This window comes from Marmota flaviventris, chromosome 10, assembly GCF_047511675.1.
Source record: "Marmota flaviventris isolate mMarFla1 chromosome 10, mMarFla1.hap1, whole genome shotgun sequence".
In the NCBI taxonomy this organism is placed as follows: domain Eukaryota; kingdom Metazoa; phylum Chordata; class Mammalia; order Rodentia; family Sciuridae; genus Marmota; species Marmota flaviventris.
In genome coordinates this window covers 122,715,606-122,733,488 of record NC_092507.1, presented here as the reverse complement: position 1 = coordinate 122,733,488, position 17,883 = coordinate 122,715,606, and the positions used below count along the sequence as shown (strand labels likewise).

Genomic DNA, 17,883 nt, shown 5'->3' with positions numbered 1-17,883 from the left:
ATCTTAACGCTGAGGAAAACAAATAGAATGAAAGTATTGACATCAGAAGTGATTGGTTTTTGTCAGCATAATTGTATTATCTCCCTTTAATGGTGTTATTTGCTAGATCCCTAATTAATTTTTTTAAATAAGTTGTTGAAGAAGAGTATGAACACTTTGAGAGTAGAGATTATGACTTTTTTTATTGTTGTATTTCCAGTGTCTTATAAATCTTGCTATGTAAATTTACTGAATGAAAAAAAAAAGCTTTATCAAAAAAATTTTAGGGCTTAGGTTGTGGCTTAGTGCTTGCCTAGCACATGTGAGGCACTGGGTTCAATCCTCAGCACCACATAAAAATAAATAAACAAAATAAAGGTATTGTGTCCATCTACAACTAAAAAGAATTTTTTTTTTTAATCTTAATGCCATAAACTTTATACAAGCTCCTCCTAGCCCTGTACTCTTCAGTATCTGCAATGTTGGCTTACCTATCTTTATTTGATGTACCTACATTTATAAATGTATATAGTCTATATACTTATTCTAATGGCTGTGCAGTCTTTATTCACATTGTTATTTAGCTTTTCTCCAGGCAATGGACATTCTGACATAGTATTATGTACTATATTCCTATAAACACCTGTGTAAATTACTTTTCCCCCTTTTGAATTGTTTCCTTGGGCTGTATATCAAGGAGCCTAAACAGTTCCATAAATTCACTTGCTTAGATTATTACCTTAACTTTAATCTTTATCCATGGTATGTTTTGTGGATTTCTAGTATCCCACTAATAATATCATAATTGATTTTATTCTAACCTATTTCTAGGGTATATGAATGTAACAAACGCTGTAAATGTGACCCACACATGTGCACAAATCGATTAGTGCAGCATGGACTACAGGTTCGGCTACAGCTATTCAAGACACAGAACAAGGGCTGGGGTATCCGCTGCTTGGATGACATTGCCAAAGGCTCTTTTGTTTGTATTTATGCAGGTTAGTAATAAAAAACAAGGGTTGCTTCCTAGAGTTGGAACATGATAGGGAATTGAACCAGATACAAGATAAATACGTAATAAAGTGCTTAGGGTTAGAGGTATAACTCAGTCCTAGGGTATGTACTTACATGCAAGAGACCCTAAGTTCAATACCTAGCACCACAGTATTTTTAAAAGAATATATAGTTCTTGACATTTGAACTGGAAATAAAAGGATGTGGGGATTTCTTCTATAAAGAACATGTTAAGTGCTGGGTGCAGTGGTGCACATCTGTAATTCTAGCTACTCAGGAGGCTGAGTTAGGAAGATGGCAAGTTTGTGGCCAGCCTGGGCAACTTAGCAAGACCCTGTGTCAAAACAAAAAAGGTTGGGATGTAGATCAGTGGTCGAGTGCTTATCTAGCTTGTGCAAAGCCCTGGGTTTAATCCATAGTACCACAAAAAATGAAAAGACATGATGAGTATTGTGCCGGTCTAGGTGGACCAGAGAAGTATAGCAGTGTGAAGGGGATCATGTTATGGACACTGATGTTTGAGAGGAGATAACGTGATCATAGAGTCTATTGTATAATTTTTCTTCCACGTCCACCCAGAATCTTTTAGCATAGTTGAGAGCACTCTTTCCATAAACAAAGTTAAGAAAAAGAAAGGAGCCGATATGGTGACACATGCCTATAATCCCAGCTACTTGGGAGGCTGGGGCTGGAGGATTGCCAACCTGGGCAACTTCAACTGCTTAAAAATAAGGGTTGGAATGTATCTCAGTGGTATATAGTACCCCTAGGTTCAATCCCCAGTACTGCAGAAATTAAAAAAAAAAAAACTATAATAAATTTCCCCATGCTCTCATAGTAAGACACAAGGTGTCATCAAAGACTTGAGTTTATAACAAAGGGATCTAGACTTGAAGACTTGATACTGGTGGGCAGTGTATTGATGGAATGACCTTTTTTTTTAATGAACTTATTCTTAAAGGTCCCCCATAACTCCAGAAAGCCTTTAATTCTCTATTTTTAGGCAAAATCCTGACAGATGACTTTGCTGACAAGGAGGGCCTGGAAATGGGTGACGAGTACTTTGCAAATCTGGACCATATTGAGAGCGTAGAGAACTTCAAGGAAGGATATGAGAGTGATGTCCCCTGTTCCTCTGATAGCAGTGGTGTAGATTTGAAGGACCAAGAAGATGGCAACAGTGGTACAGAGGACCCTGAAGAGTCCAATGATGATAGCTCAGATGATAACTTCTGTAAGGACGAGGACTTCAGCACCAGCTCAGTTTGGCGCAGCTATGCTACCCGGAGGCAGACCCGTGGTCAGAAAGAGAATGGATTGTCTGAGACAGCTTCCAAGGATTCTCGCCCCCCAGACCTTGGGCCTCCACATCTTCCTATCCCTTCCTCAGTCCCTGTAGGGGGCTGTAATCCACCTTCCTCCGAAGAGACGCCCAAGAACAAAGTGGCCTCATGGTTGAGCTGCAATAGTGTCAGTGAAGGTGGTTTTGGTGACTCTGATAGTCGTTCATCCTTCAAGACTAGTGAAGGTGGGGAGGGCAGGGCTGGGGGAAGTCGAGGAGAGGCTGAGAAGGCCTCTACCTCGGGAATGGCCATCAAGGATGAAGGAGACATCAAGCAGGCTAAGAAAGAGGTAAGCAGTGGCCCAAAATCAAAGCAATGGCTTTTAACTTTGTTATAGTAATAACCTCAATACAGTAACAAATCATCTTATTTACATGACAGATACTTCTTGTGGCCACCTTATTCTCTTCCTCAACTCAGTACATTCCTAGGTTAAATAAAGACCAAATTATTTTAAAATCCATTTGCCTAGGAGAGGCAGATTATTTGATTCATTCCCAAGTGAAGGATTATAAGTGATTTTTTTTTTTTAAATGGTGTTGCAAGTTGTCTACATCATTGTTTGCTTATATTGAAGAAACAAGCTGAGCTTCGTGGCACACACCTTAGCCCAGCCACTCAAGAGACTAAAGCAGGAGGGTTGCATGCGTAGGGGAATTTAATGAGACACTGTCTCAAAATTTAAATTAAGAGCTGGGTATGGAGCCTAATGGTAGAGCACTTGCCTACCATGTGCAAAATCCTGGATTTATCCTCAGTACCACAAAAACAAACAAAAATTTACTTTAAAGCTGGGTGTGGTAGCAAGATTTTGAGGTAAGAGAACTATATGGGCCCGTGAGTTAGAAATAAGCCTGGGCAAAAAAGTAAAAACCCCATTACAAAAGAAAAGAAGAATCAATTTTAGGTCTATCTTTGATAATGTTGAAATTTTCTTTTTCTGTTCTTTCTTCTTTTTTTTTTTTTAATATTTATCCTTTAGTAATAGTTGAACACAGTATCTTTATTTTACTTATTTATTATTATTTGGTGCTAAGGATCAAACTCAGGGCCTCACACATGCTAGATGAGTGCTCTACTGCTAAACCACAACCCCAGACCATAATGTTGAAATTTTCTACATTATAAATAGAGGCCCCTGCTAGGGGAGTTTAGTGATGAGAATATAATTGTTACTATCAAGTCAGGGTGATTTCCCCACACTTTCCCACTTTAAATAGTGTATATGTACCTTTAACTGCCTAATGTTCTTTAATAATCAAATTAATGGATTTGTTAACCTTAGACCACGAAAGCATTTCTTTCTTAACTATTTCTTAACATTTCCGTCTTAACTTCGTTAACTCTGCATTTGCTCTTTTCTAGGACCCTGATGACCGGAACAAGATGTCCTTGTAAGTTTTTTTGTGTGTGATTCTGGAGATTGAACCCAGGGGTGCTCTCCCCCAGAGCTGCCTCCCCAGGCCTTTTGTTTTTATTTTTTTGAGATAGGGTCTAAGTTGCCAAAACTTGTGATTTTCTTGCTTCAGCCTTCCCAGTAGCTGAGATTTTAGGTGTGCACCATCCTGTTGGTGCTTGTCTTCCTGACGTGTTCTCCAAATCTGTCTTCTCTTGTGCATTCTCTTAAGAAGATAGCCTGTAACCTGACTCATTCTCATTGTCTTTCCCCCACATCAGAGTTACTGAAACCTCTCGAAATTATGGTTACAATCCTTCTCCTGTGAAGCCTGAAGGACTTCGCCGTCCACCTAGTAAGACTAGTATGCATCAGAGCCGGCGACTCATGGCTTCTGCCCAGTCCAACCCTGATGTAAGTGACCTTCTCAAGCTGTGTCTTACCCAGCCTTCTATTACTCGGAGCCAAGTAAAGGAACATAGAACAGTCTCCCCTCACAAGTCCTTCACTATAATTATTATTAGGTGTCTTCTTGCTTATCTGTCCTTGACTTCCTGTCTTGTTCTCTTTGATTCAGTATCTTACCTTCCTCTTGCTTACAGTCTCAGTCCCTTCTGTCAAACCATAGGTAAAAGCAAGAATTTGAAGGGGCCTTTCCATTTATTCCTCTTCCTTCTTCTCATCCTTCTGCTTCCCCAGGACATCCTGACACTGTCCAGCAGCACAGAAAGTGAGGGGGAAAGTGGGACCAGCCGAAAGCCTACTCCTGGTCAGACTTCAGCCACAGCAGTTGACAGTGATGATATCCAGACCATCTCCTCTGGCTCTGAAGGGGATGACTTTGAGGACAAGAAGAACATGTCTGGTAGTCTGGAAAATTTGGGGGAGTGGTAGGGAGAAACAGTAGAAAGTAGAACATTTTTTTAAAGGAAGCTAAAGAAGTAGGGGAGTGGCAAATTCAGATCCTAAGAGTTGAAGCATTTTGGGGAGGGCTCCCTGATGCTAAGCTAAACTATTAACTTATTTAACATGTCCCCTTCCTCTCTTCTTCTCAGTTCCTTACTCTTTCCCTCAGTTCCTTTGTCCAGCAGATCTAATCCTGCTTGAAAACATGGCTACTGAAGTCTTTGCCTGAGACCTAGGTTATTGGTATTCCTGAGCTGCTACACGTGGCATAAGAATGAGAGTAGATAGGCTAGAGATGTAGCTCAGTGGTAGAGCACTTGCCTAGAATGTGCTAGGCTTGGAGTTCCATCTCTAGAACACCAAAAAATGGTGGGGAGTGGGTAAGAACATGCAATTGAATCATGAATTGGGGTGGGTCCTGACCCCATTCTCCTTCCTCTCCAGGTCCGACAAAGCGCCAGGTGGCAGTAAAATCAACCCGGGGCTTTGCTCTTAAATCAACCCATGGGATAGCCATTAAATCAACCAACATGGCCTCTGTGGACAAGGGGGAGAGTGCACCTGTTCGGAAGAATACACGCCAGTTCTACGATGGTGAAGAGTCTTGCTATATCATCGATGCCAAGCTTGAAGGCAACTTGGGCCGCTACCTCAATGTAAGATCCCTTCCCTCTGCCTCTAGATGGTTCACTTATCCCATGGTCCCCAAAGTTCTATTTTTTTTGTTAACATACAATATGAACTTTTATATAGTTGATGTTTATAAATTGGTTTTCAAAAAATTTTGAAGAGGTAGCTTTCTTTCAAAACATCTCTGTTATAATGGGGTTGGTCAGATACCATCATTTTTTTTCTGCTCTCACTTTTATTTCCTTGGTATTGATTCGGTGCTGTCCTTAAACTTACAGCATAGTTGCAGCCCCAACCTGTTTGTTCAGAATGTCTTTGTGGATACCCATGATCTTCGCTTCCCTTGGGTGGCCTTCTTTGCCAGCAAGTAAGAGGGAATTGGGAGAGGGGATGAGTGGGGAAGGGTAAGGATGAGTAAAATTGTGGTTTCCAAACCTTAGTGGTTTTGGTCATCGGGGGAGCCCTGCCTGTGACACTATCTCCCAGAATTGTCTTTTTTTTTTTTTTTTTAATGTATTTATCTTTTTTATTTGTATTTGGACACATACCTTTATTTTATTTATTCATTTTTACGTGGTGCTGAGGATCCAACCCCAAGGCCTCTTGCATGCCAGGCGAGCACTCTACTGCTCAGCCACAACCTCAGCCCTGAATTGTCTGTCTTTTAAGGAACAAAGAGCTGAGTCCTGTTCACAGTCGTATCCACAGCACAGAATATGCTAGGGACAAATGGGATACAGTCAGAGGCTACAAATGTTTGAGAGCTGTGCTTTGCCTCCATGGTCCAGCTCCACATATACATCTTTTTTGGGGGGGATTACCAGGGATTGAACTGTGGGACACTCTACTACTGAGCCACATGCCCAGCCCTATTTTGTATTTTATTTAAAGATAGAGTTTCGGGAATTTGCCTTAGTGCCTCGCTATTGCTGAGGCTGGCTTTGAACTCATGATGCTCCTGCTTTAGCTCCCCTGAGCCACTGGGATTACAGGCATGCGCCACCACGCCCGGCTTCCATGTACACATTCTCATAACCCCAAGTGCCTACATAATTTGCTACCTTCACCACACCCCATCCTCTTTTTTTCTTCCTCTTCAGGAGAATCCGGGCTGGAACGGAACTTACTTGGGACTACAACTATGAGGTGGGCAGTGTGGAAGGCAAGGAGCTGCTCTGCTGCTGTGGGGCCATCGAATGCAGAGGGCGTCTTCTTTAGACAGCCGCCTTCCTCGCCTTCAGAACTCTTCTTTCCTCAGGAACTGGGTCTTCCTGACTGTTCAGCTCTGACCCCAAGTCTCTGGTCTAGCCACTCCCCCCAGTTCCTAGTAGATAGAAATGGGGGTTCTGGATCAGGAGATCTCTCCAATGTGGTGCTAGAAGGCAGAGTCCCTTCTTGACTCCCTGAGGCACTCGGGGATGGGAAGAGGTCACCACTCGTACCTGGGCCTGCCATCCCACGTTTGTTCCCATGTCCATTATTCTAATTGAAGTGGAGGCGGCGGTGCATATCTGCTATCCCTGGTTTGTATTGTTCCTTGAAAAGTCTTTTTAACAAAATGGTCAAACTAAGATTTTGATTTGATTTCCCTCCCTCAGGCCCCATACTCCCATTCTGGATCTGTCAGTGGAGAGACCTGCCCCACTCCCCCCTCCAATGGGCAGCTGTCATTAATCTTATACCTTCTCCAACTTTTATTTGCCATGTGAAACTTTTAAAAGAATGTTACATAACTACAAGGAAGGCATAAGAAAAACTATCTTAGTTTATTTAGTTAATTCCTCATCAATTCCTAATAGTCTGATCCTTGTTGCCACGTTTTATTTAATCTTTAATATATTTTAATTAAAAAAACCATTAACAGTACATTTTTGGTCTGAAATGGTCCCTCTGCTGAAATGCCAGGTGCTAGCTGTAATTCTGGCTTTAAAACCAAAACTCCAAATGTTTAATAAATAAAAATTAGAACTAGTTGCCATTCTACTCCACACCAGCTAGCCTAGCTGAAGAAAAGAGGACAGAAAGGGGAAGCTGGAAGACCTTGGACTTGTGGCCATAGGGACAGCTGGCAGAGAAGTCAGCAGCACGACCATCTGAGCAGTCCCCAGTATTACCCCACTTGTTGGCAGAGATAGGGTCGGGTGCTGCGTACCCTCCTACACTTAGTCTGTTTTGTCTTGAGGAAAAAAGTCGGAAAAAGTTAAGAGTCAGTTTAGCTTTGGTTTCTGACCCAAGTCAGGAAGCTTAGAAAAGTGAGCCTTGGTCCAGCTTTGGCAGAATGAGGCCCACAGATGGGACAGTAAGGCACGACCCTGGCTGTGGCATTCAGGGAGTCAAAGGCAAACAGGGCCAAATTCTCTAGAACAAGGAATGTGGATCATACCCCCCACTCCCAGAGCTGAGGAGGGATCTCAAAAGCTATAGAAAGGATAATAGTGAACAGAGAGGACAGTAGAACCATTCCCCTCTAATACAGGATATAACCAGTCTCCTCTATGAGGACAGGCTGGTTAGAATTTGGTTTAAAGGCAACAGGGTGACAAAGGAGGAGGGAGAACACAGAAGTCTCCTTTCCCCTTCTCTGTAGATCTCCCCAGAGCTTGAAGTGACCCTATGAGGAAGGTTGGCTAGTTCCTTGGCTTTCTGCGTTAATCTGGGAGGCAGCTGGGACAATGGTTCAGTCATTCTTACGATGGTTGTTATTGAAGATGGGGTGGCCATTGGCTAGGGGCCGGCTCTTTACTCCTCCCCCAGCTGTAGCCTCCTCCCCCTCTGAGCTCTCTGTTTCTTCCCGGTCACTGCGTTCATCTTCTACCAGCTGTGAAAAATGGAGGAAAAAGGTCACTGAGAGCTTGTCCCTATGTGCCCAGGGCCCCACCGTTGTTTGTTTTGAAGGATTACTGACGTGACATGGAGTTTGGGGAGTTCTGTAGTTGAGAGTGATAAGGCCTACAAATGGGAGACAGCCTTCACCTTTCCAGTTATGAACTTGTGGGCCATGCGCAAAATGAGGTACGCCCAGAAGATATGCAGCGTCTGCAGCACTCCCATCATGGCATTGAAGAAGTAATAACCAAAGAAGGCGGGATAGAGCTCCAGCGGGTACACCAGGGTGCAGTGCAGGATCCTGAGGATTTCCAGGGGGAGAGAATTGTAAACATGGACCAGAGTGGGAAAATAAGTGAGGGAGAGAAAGGTGAGTTCTCAAGAGGATAGCTTGGACACCTACTTACCAGAAGGGCAAGATGACCAGTCGAGTGATGATAAAAACAATGGCGAAGATGATGAAGATATTGTTGCAGGTATTTTTCCATCCAGCGTAGTTAAACATCTTGGCTGACTGCATAAATAGCCCCCTACGTCACCACAAGACCCTGACTCCCACATACATTCATACGTGCACTCAGTATCAGCACTGGCTGTCTGTTGCCTTCACCACCACCCCCAAAAAGACAAAGCCAATGAAGAACCTGCAATAGGGCCTCAAAAGGAAGGCTAACCTCTAGCAGGTAGTCTGAAGAGTCATGCAGAGCCATGATGAGAGTTCCCGCTCGGAGGTAATTGGCAAACCAGGAGAAGCTAAGGAGGATAATGGTGGCCACATGGTGGATGATCTGTTCCTTAAAATCCTGCAGAAGAGATGCAGGTTCTAGGAGATGATTTCCTGTTCCCCAGCTCTCACTATTCTTTTTTACCTCTTGTCCCCCATATTGTAAAAGCTCCACCCAAAGCCCTCAGAAGTCAAAGGAGAAAACTTCACCCCAGAACCTCATTTGGCTCTTGGGCTTAACTGCACAGCTCTTCACCAACCTTTCTCTTGACATCAGAGGCAATGCTGAAGAGCAGTGACCAGTAGAAAGAAAGTTCAATCATGTAGTACCAATACTGAGAAGGGATGATGCTCTGGAAGAGGAAAGCGGGTAGGAACCTCAGGGCAGCTAGCCCCAAAGGGTTCACCCTCCAATCCCAGCCCTTTTAGCCAAGGTTATTCTTAATTCTGTAATACCAGTCCCTCTTCCATGTGTCCCAGAAACCATCTTTTCACAAGGCTCCATTTTATACCTGTATGGGATATCCCTCCCAAACTTTCCTCATGTCATAGAACCAGGGCTTCTGCAGAGAAATGGTAAAACATTAAAAGAACAATGGACCCAAATTCTATAGCTTCATCCCACCTTGCTAGAGAACCTACTCCCACTTCCCAGTAATCGCCACTCACATCCACAATGACGGCCATTCCGGCAATGAAGGCAATCAGGTAAAATGTGAATCTCCAACTGGAAGAGGGAGCACAAATGGCTGGGTAGGAGAATAGCATAGCCCCCAGATATCCTCAAGGTTACTATTAATAACTGAATTTGCCTGCTCGTGGTGGCCTCCCAGCAAGACACATTTGACCTTTCTCTACCACCCAATTCATTCATTTTTTTTTTTTTTAGTTGTAGATGGACACAATACCTTTATTTTATTTATTTTTATGTGGTACTGAGGATCTAACCCCAGGCCTCACACATGCTAGGTGAGTGCGCTACCACTCAGCCCCAGCCCCTCTACCACCCAATTCTGTTTGTACCAGCTTACCTGGCTTCTCGGAACTTCTTGAGGAGACTGGGCCTGTCCTGGTTGCGACGGCGGCGGAACCAGCGTTCTACCTGGCGTCCAGAGAGCCCACTCTGACGGGACAAAAGCTCTACTTCTACCTGGATAGAGTGAAGAAGCAATTATGCTCAACCTCAGAATCAGCAGCACTCCCACTCTCCTGTCTCTTCACCCACCAGGGCTAAAACCCCATGTCTCCCTCTGCCCTCCCCACGGGGGCTCAGTAGCTTCGGCCAGAGGAGTCTGCAGTTCATACCTGCTTAGGCTGCTTGCCGCTGGTCAGGTAGAAATGCTCCAAGGTGGCATTAGGAGGTGCCCGCAGCCGAGTTTTCTCCTTTACATTGAGGAGGGCAGCCAGTGGTGTAGCCACGTAACTGGGGAAAGGACACGAGTGAGAGGTGTCTGGCTCTCCTGGAATGCTCTGAGTCCCCGAGTTGGGAGGGGACAGAACTGCAAGCTCGGGCAGCTTTATTCTGGGCCTCAGTTTCCCGGCAACCCCTTTCCTCTAGCCTCCTGGGCTGCCCACAGCTGACAAAGCTGCCTGTGTTCACTAGTGACCAGGCCTGGTTGGGGGTGGAGGACAAGAACAAATAACCATTGAAGGAAAGTACTTGGGTGGTGCTGAGCCCTCAGAAGACAATGGTGCCCTGAGGGTGAGGGGACACAGTGGGCAGGGACCTGGTAACCAGAACACCAGGATCCAAGTCTAATTAAACAGCAAGACTGGCAGGCGGCTGGGGAAGGCCTGAGGATAGGCTGATATGCTCACAGCTCAAAGAAGTATCGAACGATGAGGAAGAGCAAGGCCAGGGGTAGTGTGATATAGAGGTCGGAGGCTTTGGCGTAGACCCGTCCATCTCGGTCTTCTAAGTCAGCCCAGGTTAAGTTCACAGGCAGCCACAGCCGTTCCCACCAGAAGTAATCATACAAGGTCTGGAGCATCCTGAGTAAAGAGGGAATGAGATAAAATGGAAGAGTTAGAGGAATGAAGGCTTTCTTGGTATTTCAAAAGGAGCAAGGGACCAGGTGCTGTGGCCCATGTAATCCCAGTGGCTCAGGAGGCTGAGATAGGATCGTGAGTTCAAAGTCAGCCTCAGAAAAAGTGAGGCACTAGCTAACTCAGGGAGACCCTGTCTCTAAATAAAGTACAAAATAGGGCTGGGGGTGTGGGTCAGTGGCCTAGTGCCCCCGAGTTCAATCCCTGGTACCCCCCCCCCCAAAAAAAAAAAGGAGCAGGGGGCCGCAACTCAAGCCCTGGAGTTTGGTCCTGGCTATGTGGTCTGAGGCAAATAGTTTCCTCATCTGTAATATTGTAGCTTTCCAGTTTTTGTTGTTGTTGCTGTTGTTTTGATGTTTTTTTTAGTTGTAGGTGGACACAATACCTTTTATTTATTTGTATGTGGTTCTGAGGATCGAACCCAGTACCTCCCAGTACCTCCCAGTACCTCGCATGTGCTAGGCAAACGCTCTGTCATTGAGCCACAGCCCATGGCTTTCCAGATTTAACACTTAATGTTATGGCAACCTCAGGTGGTGCTGACACCTTTAGAAGTCCTGAGTCCCTGGAATACAGAACCTCAGGTTCTTCACTTTGCTGTTTCAACCTGGAGGACAGGCAGAACTTGACATGAGAAGCCATGGCCAAGAACCTGAGTAAAATCAGAGGCACCCTTCCTTCACCCCACTCTCAGGCTTTAAGGTTCATGGGAGAGGGGAGAGAAGGGCCCCCAAACAGATTACAGGCTGGGACAAGCACTTCCCTTCCCTACAACTCATCTGGGCAGCAAATCCTAAGGAAAGCTAAAATATTCCTGAATGATGCTGAGCCCCAAAACAGTCAATGATCACCAAGCACACAAGGTGACACCTCACAATGAGCCATCCAGTCTACACTTAAGGCAGAAGAACCTTATGTGTAAGCCTCTTTCAGAAAGAAAGTGAAGGGGGCTGGGGCTGCAGCTCAGTGGCAGAGCACTTGCCTAGCATGTGTGAGGCACTGGTTCGATTCTCAGCACCACATAAATAAATAAAGACGTGTTTCCATCTATATATGTATGATTTTTTTAATTGATTGATTTTTAAATTATTTTTTAGAAGAAGAAAGTGAAGGCCGAGTGGCATAGAGTCAAGGCCTGGGGACAAAGAATCTGGACAACAGACCAAGACATCTGGTAGAATTGAGCTAGTTCTTATGAAGGCTCATCCAGAACATAAAACACTAATCTGCAGGGAAACACTCATCGCAAATACTCCTCCTCCCAGGAAACAGCTGTCGCTTTACCCCTTCCCCATTTCCCCCACTGAAGAGAAAGGAACAGGGCCGCAGACCACTCAGAACCCAAATGAAGGAGAGAATGTTGTGTGGTTCATGGGGGGGACAGCATTTGTTTGGAGCCAACAGAAGTAGCAAAATAGCCCTGAAGAGTCAATGATGTCAGGTCCAGCACGACACCTGGCAGTCCCAGGACTCCACCGTGAGTGCAAGAAGGGTGACCCAGGCGGTCTTCTCCAGGTTGCCACCCAAGAGGAAAGAGAGCTGGTGGTATTCAGACTGGCTTTGAGATTGCAAGCTGAGACAGAAGGTGGTCCCCTCCCAATTGGGGAGGAAAGAGAGTGGGAGGATTGTTGTCCCATGTGAATGGGAGACCAATCCCCGGCTGCAAAAGGCTGAGCAGAGGTGGGCTGGCCTCAGCTGGCTCCACCCCACCTACCACAGAAGCACTTGCGAAATCCCTCTTAGCCTGTCACTAGCCTGTCACGGGTCAGTATTCCAGCTCAAGGACTTTACCCTCTTGTCCCCACTCCTGGTCATTGCTCTCTCGAATGAAATCAGAGGTAAGCACTGACAATAAAGGAGCTTCAGCTCCACCTTCCCCCTCCTGCCCAGAATCACTCACGGACACACGCACATTCCAGGCCTCAGCACACAAGGGCACTGCCCCTTCCCCCTCCACCTTAGCCAGAATAAATATTTAATTAGTTCAAGAGATGGAACCCTTTTGAACTGAACAAAATTAAATATAACTTCCCACAGCAGAACTTTCTACACACATATACATGCAATTTTTCACAAAGAAAAATAGAAAAACCAAAGGACGGACAAGGATAAAAACTTGAGAAGGGACATGCAGAATCACAAAGTATGTTTGAACACCTTCGCCTCCCCTCTTCCTTCCCACCTTCTTTTGTTTTGCTCAGCCTGACTGGAGGTGGGGAACTGTAACTGACCCAGTCATCTGCTCTTTTTTTTTTTGAGAGAGAGAATTTTTTTTTTAATATTTATTTTTTAGTTTTTGGCAGACACAACATCTTTGTTTGTATGTAGGGCGTAGTGCTGAGGATTGAACCCGGGCCGCATGCATGCCAGGCGAGTGCGCTGCCACTTGAGCCACATCCCCAGTCCCAAACTGCTGTCTCTTGAGGCCCAATTTTTCCATAAATTAAAGCCCAGGGAACAGGCAAGCTTCCACTCTGAACCTCATCTCCATCCCAGTCAGTGGAAACTGGCAAAGGTGGGTCTCTTGTCGGGGTGTTTGAGGGGTAAGGGTTCAGAGGGCTAGCTAGGGACCTGGAGTGAGCCCCTTCTCCTGGACTCCTGGGGCCCAGGAATGTCTTGCACCTGTCTGATCCCTACAAAGATGAGCTGGGGAGGGAGGCACCACAGGTGTCAGAGAACCTACAAAGTGTACCCACTTCAGCTCAAGACAAGACAGCACCCACATTCTTCCACCCCAGGCATGGAGGGTAAAAGACAGGTGTGTGAGAGAGTATGTCAGGAGTTCCGAGATGCAGATTAATGGGGCTCTCTCTCGCAGGCTTTCTGTGATCACAGCCCTCCCATGCTGTCCTTCACTTCCATTAGCCTAGAAGCACTACCCCTCCCAGCGGGGAGAGGTGCGAGGTTCAGCAGTGGGTTCAGGGGGTTAGGACTTCTGGCTCCACAGGAGGCAAAGGATGACAAGTGGGGCTCCTAGCCACCCCACCTACACTCCCCCCGCAGAGCCAAGCAGCCCGTCTGTTCCCGGTGGCAAGCCTAGCAGCTTCCTGGCACCTGTACATCAAGCCAAACAAGGAATCCCATAAACAAGAGGCCAGGGCAAGAAAAGGTCAAGGTACAGGGAAGTCCCTGCCTTTTGGCCCCCTCAGCCCTCAGGGCAGATACTTGATTTTCTGGCAGAGAAAATCACACCCTTTTCGACCTACAGAAATTACACCCCCACACGGGGCGCAGTGGTGCACACCTATAATCCCAGTGGCTCAGGAGGCCTAGACAGGAGGATCACGAGTTCAAAGCCAGCCTCAGCAAGGCTGGGGATGTGGCTCAGTGGTCAAGTGCCCCTGAGTTCAATCCCTGGTACCCTCAAAAAAGAAATAGATTACATCCCCCATATGAAGAGAGATGGAGTGGGTGAGCATGTGTGTGTCTCCCTTACACCACACACCTGCCTCAGAGACACAAATGCTCTGCAAGCTGGAGAGGGGCCAGTGGGGCAGGGGCTTCAAGTATCAGGTTACCTTGAACATGAGCAGTGTTCTGCTGAGCCCCGATCTCCACCCACCTCTGTCTGACCACCCCCCCAAGACTCCTGTAGGTGGATGAAAAGAGTAGGGGGACTCCATGGGAGCTGACAGAGCAGAAATTTAGCCTGTGAGAAAAGAATTCTCACAGACTCAATGTAATAACAGTCCCACTGGCTCTCAGAGTTTGGTAAAATAACTAAGGAAAATACAAAGGGGCCCTAAGAGTCAGAGAGCGTGAAAAAGGGTCTTGCAAAGCCTAGGAACTACAAAAACATGGCATGCTGGTGAGGTGGTGCATGCCTGGTAATCCCAGCAACTCAGGAGGCTGAGGCAGGAGGATCACAAGTTCAAAACAGCCACAGTAACTAAGCAACTGAGTGAGACCCTATCTCAAAATAAAAAAATAAAAAGGGTTGGGAATGTGGCTCAGAGGTTAAGTGCCCCTGGGTTCAATCCTTGGCGCGCGCACACACACAAAGAGCCATGCAAGAAGTCCTGAATAGTCTTCCTTGTTGAAAACTTTCCTTCCAGGCAGCAGGTCTCAAACTGAACTAGAAGGCTGCAAGCAATGTGTGAGTGAAGAAGAGGTGTGTCATGAATCCAACAGCAGCACAGGCCCAGAAAGTTGGGTCAAATTCTGGGAAAGATGGGGGTGAGAGGCAGAAAAACAGCTTGGGTCCTCAGGCTCATCTGGCCTACAGCTTGACAGGGATGTCAATCCAAAAGTCCCCAGGGCCAGCTTGTGAAGAGGCAGCTGAGGGTAGGGATGGGGGCCTGATTTACAGAGAAAGCCAGCCTGACCAGTGGCTGGACAATGAGGAGGCCCTACCTTTCAGGGTGAAATTTGGCCAGAGGCCGCAGTTAGTCGAAGAGTAGGCTGTGGGATGCCAGGAGAGAAAAGGCTCGCTCTGTCTGGAAAGCGTCTATACAGGTCTCTGTATGGTCAGAGCCAGGTCCGAAGGGACAGGGATCACAGGTGCAGTCGGCCACTCACACTCAGGCCCAGTCGCCTCAACTCTGGTGTTGAGCAGAGGGCCCACAAGCCCCTGCTGGAACCCAGACAGGGTGACTGCTTGCTGCAGGCCTTCCCTCCTGGGCGCTCTGGGGAGAGAGGCCCTCAGCGCCTGGGGACTCACGGAGCTCTGAGACCTCGGCGGCCAGGGGATGAAAGCAGGTATTGATGTCCGGAGCCTGGCACGGGGAGAGAGGAACTCGCCAGCTCGGCCAGAGATTAAGGCCACACACCTGCAGTCAACCCACTTTGCCAGAGGGCCTCGGAGCCAATAATTAGCAAGTTACGGCCCAGAAAGCCAGTTTCTCTGGCTGCTCCCCGCCAGCCACACACCCCATAACGGTCTGGGCGCCTGGGCCCCGGGGGCCCGGGACGGCGCCCGGAGCCGCTCCTTCCTGCTTCCCGTTAAGCACATGGACGCTCGGGGCTCTCCCGCGGTGGGCTCAGTGGGCCGGTAATTAGAAGGGGCAGCCGGATCCTGCTCTGCCCCGCAGTCCTGCCACGGGGGCGCGAGCAGCCGGGGGCGCCACCGCGGCTCGGGGCTTCCGCGCGAAGGTCACCGAGCCTCTCCGCTCCCCAACAAAGGGGCGCGGTGGCCCCTGGGCGCCGGGGGCCCCACGGCCCAGCCCCTTCCTGCTGCCCAGCAGGGCTCCCCGGCCCGGGGCGGCGCGGGGAGCGCCGGGGGACCAGGCCGGGCTGGCCGGGCGGCGCTGGGGGCCCCGCGGCTCGGAGACGCGCCGACCCGCCCTCCCGCCGCCCGCCGCCATGAGCGCCGGCAGGGCCCCCGGCGGCGACCTCCGCGCACGGCCGCCCTGGGGAGGCCTGTCCTCGGCCGACCCGCGGCCCCCGGCCGGGCCCCTCGGCGAGCACGTCCGCGGCCCCTTCCCGCCCGCGCCCGGGCGCCGACTCACTCGCCGCGGCGTCGCGGAGCTGGCCCAGCGGGCGCCGCTGCTCCGTCCCCTCGTCCGAGTCGGGCCTCCGCGCCCTCGGCCCGCGCCGCGCTCCCCCTTCCGCCGCCGGCCCGCTCCTCCTCCTTCCTCCTCCTCCTGCCGCCGCGCCCAGCGCGGGGAAGGGAGGCCGCGGCCGCCGGGAGCTGGAGACTGGGCGTGGGCCTCGCGAGGGAAGGGCCTCGGGCGGGGCCCGCGGAGCGTGCGCGGCGAGCGGCCTCCGGACACCCGCGGCTCTGCGGCCGCGAGAGCGGAGCGCGCTGGGCCCGGGACCGGCCCACGAGCTGCCCGAGTACCGGGGGCGGTGGCGCCCTGGCCCGCCGCGCTCGCCCCCACCGCGGTTTGCGCCCAGCCCCTCGGGGCCACTGCCGCCCTCCCACGACGGTCCCCGGGCCGCGCCGGGCGGGACGCCTCTCGGGCGCGCCCGGGCAGCAGCCCCCCGACTGCCCCCAGTAAGAGGCGCGCGCTGCACCCCGCGCCGTGGCGCTGCCTGGGTGGCAGCACCCCTTCCCGCACGCACGCCCTACTGCGGGAGAGGGCAGAGAGACACCCTCCGGCTGGCTTGTGAAATGTCGTGCGCCACGTCCACGCGTGTCCGATCCCCCGTGGAAACATCCCTTAAACAGCCCGGTGGAACCTCGTCTCACAGGGGCCCGACCTTGAACCCGGCGCGCCTGCAGCCTGAGGGGGTGCTGGGGGGGATGCGCCCAGAGCTGCAGGCCAGGCCGACTTCCGACCTTCCACTTGCCCCTCGCAGTGAGACCACCTGCCCAGGCTACCAGGCAAGAAAAGGGGACACTGGATCGGTCCCCGGCGGGACCCTGCGGGCTTTTCCAGCCACTGCCGGCCTGATTTTTCCCAGTTCCCAGCAAGCTCTGGTCCTGTTTTCCTATGCCCCTGGTCTGAACTCCTCTCTTTCTAGGACATCTTCAACAGTATCTTTCTTCCCACTTGTTACTCTCCTTTCCTGAGCCTTCCAATTCCTCGGTTCTCTTTCTCCAGTGCAGTCCCTAGAGTACTTACCCGCCACATGCCCACACTAGGTGATCCACAGGGTTCCAGTGTCTAAGCCCCCAGGCCCCTGGGCTACTTGTCTCCCCTCTTTTCTCAGAGGATTTTCCTAGGTTCCATGCTTTCCCATATTCACCACCAGACTTTTAAAAGCCTTCCTCAGGGGGACATTTAACTGTCCTGGTTAGTCTTTATTTATTTATTTATTTTTCCTAAGATAGCAGTGGAGCGGGGCTGGGGTTGTAGCTCAGTGGTAGAGCACTTGCCTAGCATGTGTAAGGCCATGGTTCCATCCCCACCACTCAAAACAAAATTATATACATGAGTATATGTTTATATGTGCAAATTATTTATATAACCGTATATATGTAAATTACATAAATATTTATAAATCTGTAAATTCATACAGAGTATTTGTGTGTGTGTGTATGAAAAGTGAGCAGTGGGGAGAGGAAGTTTTAGGGCAGAAGTTGGATAATGAAAGCCTGAGAAATAAAGATAAGAAGATATACCCCTCCCCTG

At 48.9% G+C, this 17,883-nt stretch overlaps 2 protein-coding genes across 6 annotated transcripts in view; one reads left to right on the top strand and one right to left on the bottom strand.

Annotated features, from left to right (window-relative positions):
* Window positions 1-7,137, top strand: part of Setdb1 (SET domain bifurcated histone lysine methyltransferase 1) — a 44,534-nt gene extending 37,397 nt beyond the window's left edge. For all 4 annotated transcript variants that reach the window (XM_027953878.2, XM_027953876.2, XM_027953877.2 and 1 more), the window contains 8 exons: window positions 811-980; window positions 2,000-2,628; window positions 3,705-3,733; window positions 4,017-4,149; window positions 4,435-4,600; window positions 5,086-5,297; window positions 5,550-5,638; window positions 6,372-7,137. In XM_027953878.2, the coding sequence (XP_027809679.1) occupies window positions 811-980; window positions 2,000-2,628; window positions 3,705-3,733; window positions 4,017-4,149; window positions 4,435-4,600; window positions 5,086-5,297; window positions 5,550-5,638; window positions 6,372-6,489 (1,546 nt within the window). In that variant the 3' untranslated portion in view covers window positions 6,490-7,137. The remainder of the gene's footprint in view (window positions 1-810; window positions 981-1,999; window positions 2,629-3,704; window positions 3,734-4,016; window positions 4,150-4,434; window positions 4,601-5,085; window positions 5,298-5,549; window positions 5,639-6,371) is intronic.
* Cers2 (ceramide synthase 2) lies at window positions 7,019-16,464 on the bottom strand. 2 transcript variants are annotated; one of them, XM_027953882.2, is made up of 11 exons: window positions 16,315-16,464; window positions 10,640-10,813; window positions 10,127-10,244; window positions 9,853-9,971; window positions 9,491-9,548; window positions 9,334-9,384; window positions 9,082-9,174; window positions 8,772-8,900; window positions 8,505-8,611; window positions 8,245-8,398; window positions 7,019-8,089 (listed from the first exon to the last, which is right to left on the bottom strand). In XM_027953882.2, the coding sequence occupies exons 2-11, from the start codon at window positions 10,810-10,812 to the stop codon at window positions 7,949-7,951; spliced, it is 1,143 nt and encodes a 380-aa protein (XP_027809683.2). In that variant the 5' UTR covers window position 10,813; window positions 16,315-16,464; the 3' UTR covers window positions 7,019-7,948. The 2 variants fall into 2 exon arrangements, with proteins under 2 accessions (XP_027809683.2, XP_027809680.2); XM_027953879.3 differs by lacking the exon at window positions 16,315-16,464 and adding an exon at window positions 15,221-15,410.
* Window positions 16,465-17,883: the final 1,419 nt, after the last annotated feature.

Coding starts and splice junctions, on each gene's coding strand:
- Cers2 (XM_027953882.2), bottom strand. CDS start 10,812: ATGCTCCAGACCTTGTATGATTACTTCTGGTGGGAACGGCTGTGGCTG. Junction 9,972..10,126: donor GCGGCAAGCAGCCTAAGCAG/GTATGAACTGCA, acceptor CACTCTATCCAG/GTAGAAGTAGAGCTTTTGTC. Junction 8,901..9,081: donor CCTCTGATGTCAAGAGAAAG/GTTGGTGAAGAG, acceptor TCTCTTCTGCAG/GATTTTAAGGAACAGATCAT.